Source organism: Prunus mume, linkage group LG2 (assembly GCF_029339155.1).
Source record: "Prunus mume cultivar Tortuosa linkage group LG2, ASM2933915v1, whole genome shotgun sequence".
In the NCBI taxonomy this organism is placed as follows: Eukaryota; Viridiplantae; Streptophyta; class Magnoliopsida; order Rosales; family Rosaceae; genus Prunus; species Prunus mume.
This window is the reverse complement of record NC_142699.1, coordinates 43,048,417-43,055,203: the sequence shown is the minus strand read 5'-3', so window position 1 is coordinate 43,055,203 and position 6,787 is coordinate 43,048,417. Positions and strand designations below refer to the sequence as shown.

The 6,787-nt window shown below is 35.8% G+C and overlaps 1 protein-coding gene across 1 annotated transcript; it reads right to left on the bottom strand.

Moving 5' to 3' along the window:
- Nucleotides 1-382: 382 nt before the first annotated feature.
- Nucleotides 383-2,482, bottom strand: LOC103343943 (uncharacterized). The gene is made up of 4 exons (XM_008247572.3): nt 2,297-2,482; nt 1,773-1,868; nt 1,313-1,390; nt 383-826 (listed from the first exon to the last, which is right to left on the bottom strand). The coding sequence occupies exons 1-4, from the start codon at nt 2,430-2,432 to the stop codon at nt 510-512; spliced, it is 627 nt and encodes a 208-aa protein (XP_008245794.2). The 5' UTR covers nt 2,433-2,482; the 3' UTR covers nt 383-509.
- Between the last annotated feature and the right edge of the window lie 4,305 nt (nt 2,483-6,787).

Here is a 6,787-nt window from a genome sequence, read left to right as displayed (position 1 = left end):
AATGACCGTAAACATGCTTTCGCATCTATTACATTGCTGGCAATTATACTGTTCTTCCAGAGGTTGTCGAAGCATCACTTGGCCCTCATATCATATGCATGACACTGCCATGATGATGGTGCACATAACAACGGTCATTCATGTGCCTGGTTGTTTACCAAGTCTTTTAATTAAAAATAAAGCATAAGAATATAATAGGCAATGTGCTGCAAATTGCAATTCATTTGTTGAACACTCCTTTCTCTTTTTCTTTTATTGTATGCAATCCCATCTCTCTAACCATAGAGATATTGGGCCACATGTAGAAGAAGTCGAATTAGATATTGCATGAGATTTTTTTTTCTGAACTGTGTTACTCTGCATTTGTCCACGAATATCACAGTTATTTAATAATATTTAAAATAAAAATAAAAATTCTAATTATTTGTTAAATTGTAATTAACATTTAATAAAATTCAACCTTTTACTTTAACTCCAAGGTACCATTAACTCTTCATTCTCTACTATTTCTAAGGACAAATGTTGACAGAAAAATAACCAGTATAATCGTCGCAAGTAAAAGCAGAAGGAATATGTCTCCCCTCGCGGCTCGGGCAAGTAGAAGGCCAGTGTTCACCTTGCTTCCCACAGATTGAACAATCCTTGAGAATTGCTTGTCCTTCGCTTAGGCCACAACTGGCACAACAGGAGTCTCTAAAGAGGCATCCGCAAATCTTACAAGTTACCTCAACACCTCTGCCGAGAGTTGCATTCTTTGGGAGATGATACCTATAAGGGCATAGTACCGTATAGTGTTTACCCACTTTTAAACAATACTTACATTCACCTGTGTACAATTTGTAGATTCATTGTTAAATACAATAAAAGTAATAAAAATAATCATTTGTTATTTTTTTTTTTTAAAGACAATGAATGAAGATGATAAAACCCAAAAATCAGTATTGTGAGCACATGACATAGAATAATAACAAATACATAGATTATATGTTATAAGAGAAGCCGCAGATGAATATATGTAAATATAGAAGTTGCAGACTTTTTTCCTTTTTTGTCTCTAAAATCAAAAGCATACTAATAGAATTAGCAAGGAGGAGGGAGGCTATCTAATTTTTTTTTTCTTCTTCTTTTTCTCTCTAAAATCAAACAGGGTCTAACCTACTGTAAACTACAAGAAGCTACATTGACTTGTAGATTCGAACCCCCATGGGATCATGATAGTGTGTGTTAGAAATTCACCTCTCCCTTATAGTTTAGACTCTCTTGTGTGTGTGTGTGTATATATATATATATATATTTTAAGTCAAAAGCATACCAATTTCGTCCATTAGTTCTTCAGTCTCTAGTTCTTCATCCATTAGCTCTTCAATCTTTGGTTCTTCATATTTGCTACCTGTTTGCATGCAATTATATTGTTAAATAAAAAAAAACTAAAAAATAGAAAACGAATGGGTGATGGTGTCAAAGTTATTTTCAACATGAAATAGAATAACAAAAAATACATAAATATTTTGTCATAAAATAGAGAAGCTGCAATGCAGTTTTTTTCCTTCTTGTCTCTAAATAAAAAAGCATGCCAACAGGACTTGGAAAGAGGAGGCCATCCAATCTTTTTTCTTTTCCTTCTTTTTGTCTCTAAAATTGATAGGCCAACGAGATCTAGTCTATTGTATAAAGGGCCTTGATTCCCCATGACAACCTAGTAATATGTTTGAGAAATTCATCTCTAACTTGTACTTTAAACTATCTATTGTATTTACACAATATATACATACCAGTACGAGTAGGACTAGGAGGGCCCCAGTGCAGAGAAAAATAAGTCTCAAGGTCTTCATCCAATATTGTAGTCTTTGGTTCTTCAACTTTGTTATCTGTTTGCATAAAATTATACTGTTAAATACCCAAAAAAAAAAAAGGGTGATGATGCCAAAGAAGTTGGAAGGAATGGCATCTATGATCCCATCAATAAATAACTATATTATTAGATATTGGGTATCCATCATGCACACACCAAAATAATATTGGTTGGAAGTTGAATCAAAATTGTTGGATAATATATATCCTCTAATTACACCAAACAAAAGTAAACCACACGAAACCCAAGCAATTCCAGATAATCTTCCTTACCAACTCCAGAAACAAAAATAAAGCATACCAGGAACGCTAGGATGTAAGGTAAAAAAAGGGTAATTTTTCATACACAAAAGCTGAGGCGTAAAATTCAAATCCCAAGTAATTCAATTGCAGATAGTCTTGGACCTTGGTCATCCTTGAATTAAAAGAAAAAGAAAAAGCATACCGATTATTGGCGTATTGCAGTTGGAGGGAACCATAACTGGCGAGAAAAGGTCCTTTCGGCCGCCATCCTTATCGAGCACCTCTGAATGGGAATCCAATTTCATCAGGCACTCCAAAGATGTGACGTCGTGGTCCATGGCTGTGTATTATAGAGCTTGGGGTTTGGCTTCACCGTTGCGAGAGAAAAAAATCGATGGGTGGTTTGGCCTTAGGGTTACTTACTTACTTTTTATATAGGTGTGAACCACAACTCTTTTTCAACCGACCATATTAATCAATATTATTTTTTTCCTTTTTAACCTTGATTCGATGATAAATTATCATTAAAATAATAATAATAAAGTATTTTTATGATGCACGTATTAACAAATGTTTTTGGTTTTTTATTTCTCTAATATTATATAAAGCAATTTTAATGTATTTTATGTGGTTTGGAATTTCTTGTTTAGCCCTTGTTCTTTTTTAGCTTGTAAATAATCTACTTAATCAGTACTTGCTAAAAATAAACAAATTTCAAGAAGGGAAAGGCAGGATTGAGGAGGAAGCAGGAAGCACGTGGGAATTCAAGAATGCAACTTTTGGCTTCTCTCTCATCCTTGTCGTGATGTTTCCCAAAATCCTCCGCTTGGAGCTCCTGCCTGCCTTCTGGATATGTAAAGTTGGATCTTGACCAAATAGAGGTTTCTAAAAACCCCAAATTCTTATTATTATATTATTAATTTTGCATTAAAAAAAACCCCAAATTTATTCTATTGTTTCTGGCCATGTACGATTTGTTGTAATTCGGTGTCTTTGAACCTTTCTGTTTTGTTGTAATTCAGTGTCTTTGAACCTTTCTATTGTTTTATCCGAGTCTGACTTTTCTAGTGTTTTTTTAGTACAAGTAATTAAGAGAGGGAGTTTACACAAATATCATCAGGTGCGTGGAAGTCGAAGCAGAGAGCTCAAACAATTGAGCTATACCTCATTGGCGACTTTTCTAGTTTAAGGCAATCTCTAATGGTGATTTGGGTTCGGGGGCTATGAATGAGCTCTTGCATTAGAGATGGATAATCAAAGCATTCACTTTTATCACAGCCTCATCACCCCGAACGCCAGCGAATGGGGTCCACCTTGACCGCTGCTCATCGCTTGATCTGATAATTCCACGCCCAACTTCTGTGAGAGGTGGCAGTGCCGGCGACACTAACTTTCATTATATTCCAGGAGCCTCATTTTCTAAGTGCTTCTTGTGTTGACTAGTTGCTTGCTTCAGAGAAAAACAAACTACAAACGAAATATATTCTTGTATTTTTTGTCAACTCAATCAACCTTCTCGTGTTAACTACTTGAAAGATGAACAATTTTCTCAAATAATTTTTACCATTTCATGTTTCACATCACAATTTAACATACGAGTTAGTACAATTTTCATTAAAGGTAGGATTTTGTCATGTTAAAAAAACACTTTTATTTATTTTTAAATGAATTTGATGCAAGCTATATTAAGGGGGGGAGAGGTTTGAACACATGATCTCGGATAGAAGGATAACTACTATTAATCAGTTGAGCTACAACTTCTTTATAAAGCCTTTTATCTTAATAGTAATATGCACAGCTTGTATATGCAAGCTAGTTTAATTGGTCAGTGCAGTGCATAAGTCCTCTTACACGAGTTTAAATTATCATTTTCGTAAATTAAACGCTTTGTAATTTAAAAGAGAATATACAAAATTGGACAAAATTTGGATATGCCATTAAATTGCAAAGGATATCAAACTATATGGGTCAAATCGCTAAAATTGAAACTACATAAACCACAGTGAAAATCCAGCAATCTACAAAAACCAAATGTGACTTTTTTTGCCTAATTTTTATAGTAGAATTATGAGTAAAAGCCCCAGAGCAGAAGAAAACAAATGAGCCGAACGGGTTACTACAAACTCACATGTTAGTCCACCAAAAAGAATCTAGCCCGCTTATTAATGGGCAGAAATCCATAAATAAATAAATAAAAATATAGACCGTTATTAAATGCACACAAAAAAATTGTAGCCCGTTATCCTGGTGTAAAACTCAGAGCCTTCTGTCAACGGGTGAGAACTCAAAAATGCAAAGAGAGAGAGAGAGAGAGATTTAGGGTTTAGGGTTATTATTTTAATGATAATTTATTATTGGATTAAGGTTGAAAAGGAAAAAAATAATATTGATTAATATGGTCAGTTGAAAAAGAGTTGTGGTTCACACAGTACGTAAAGCCAAACAACCCATCGTTTTTTTCTCTCACAACCGTAACGCCAAACCCTAAGCGGACACAGCCATGGACCACGTCACATCTTCGGAGTGCCTGAAATTGGATTCCCAGTCGGAGGTGCTCGATAAAGACGGCGGCGGAAAGGACCTTTTCTCTTAAGTTATGGTCCCCCTCAACTGCAATACGCCAATAATTAGTATGCTTTTCCTTTTTCTTTTAATTCAAGGGTGACCAAGCCTATCAGCTTTTGTGGATGAACAATTATATATTTACCTTATAGGATATAACTTATATCCTAGTGTTCCTGGCATTAATCTTTTTTGTTTTGTTTTTTGAGTTGGTGAGTAAGATTATCTGGAATTTGCTTGGCCTTTGTGTGGTTTGGAAAAAAGAAATTGTTGTTTTTATATTACTTTTGTTGGTGTAATTCGAGGATAATCCAAATTTTTTGAATCAGTTTCATTATATATTTATTTTTGTGAATACAAAAGACAGTATAAACAAGATTGAGTCATGCTTTTCATGAAAGGAACCCCTGAGGAGCCCAAAAGTAGATTTAGCAAAATGGTTGTTAAAATTTTAAAGAAACATATGGTTGAATTTGGAAGTTTCGACCTTCTAACTGACAAGACTCGCCCTGAAATTCCTCGGAATCTGGGACGGACCCGCCTAATTATCGACATCAACCCGATGCGGGCCCACTTACTAAAGATGAGACTTTCTACCAAAAATTTGGCGAGTCTCCCGTAAATTGAACATTTCCAAACTTCAACCTGTTCAAAATTTACGTTAAATACAACTAATGGCAGCATGCTTTACAAGCAATAAAATAATTTACAAACAAGGCCTCCAGCTTCACAAAATTTAAACCCTCAACGGGCGATACAGAACATATCAACGGAATTCAAAATACAACCAAGTACCGTTTAACGAAAGGAAAAAGTACCAAGAGTCTCTACGAAGACTCGAGTTCGGATGCACCCAGTCCGCTCAAGCTCGCAGAGCTCGACCAAGCATCTTGGTGGCGCAAAATGTAAAGTTGTGAGTGGACAAATCAAGTTCAGTTCAAGTGAAATCAAAGTAGTATAACCCCCACCTTTATTAAAACATGCAATGAAACCATAAGCATAACAAAACCATCATAAACAGTATATAAACATATACTAACACATATATACCGGATCTCAAATCCGTAATCCGTGAATAATACTTCACGAAGCCCACCACTCAACTTAAGAGTTCCGAGAGGTTAGACTCTCATACAGTGCGAGGAAGTATCCTTACGAGAAACAGAACAAAAGAACATTCATATATATATATATATATATATATATACATACTAATTATATGATGTAACAGAATAATAATAATAATACTAATAATAATAGTATATAGATATAACCAATATTTAAGTGTACCGGGGAAACAATCCAACCGGGGGACTGTTTGACTAGTCCACATGGCGAGTCATTCCTCAATTCACCATGTGTCTAGGGAACGAGCCGTCCAACTGGGACTAACTCTCACCAAGACGCGTACAGCCGACATCAAAGCTTGTACGCTGAAATACAGTCCACGCGCGGATTACCCCAAATCCAGAGTCCACAGCAACATCCCCTCAAGGATGTTCTGAGTTCTAATAATTTCACAAGTATTCAATATCCGTAACCAAATTCAGATCAGGGGAGGTACATGAATTAGTGCTTAACGCACTCCAATTAACAGATCAAACATTACCTTTCCATAGCTCATATTAACCACCACGTACCCCATCCATAGACGCATGTACATATAGCTTCTCAAAAGTCAAATATCATAATAAGTTTTATGAAAACCTCGAATTTCCATTCGAGCGTATAGAAATCATTGATAAACATAATAAAACTATATGCCATGTTTCCATGAATAAAATCATACTGAGTTTCAAAAGAAAAGTCCACTCACAAGTAGTCCCACACAACTTGACCCTTAGAAGGTCCCGCTGCTGCGTATCTGGGTCGGAGCACCGATCTGAATCTGAAAATACGATGTTTGGTCCGAAGCGGACAGTTAGATCGCTCACGATCGCACGATTGACGACATCAAATCCTCACACTAGGGTTGGCATTTTGAGTATCCGGGACTCCGTTTTACGATCCGTCGAATCCTACACGATCCTAAGGGTATCTAGAGGAACATACTTCAATTTGAAAACGATCCAACGGTCGGAACATATCGAACCCAAATAACGCACAATATGCGATAACCCGTTCGATAGTC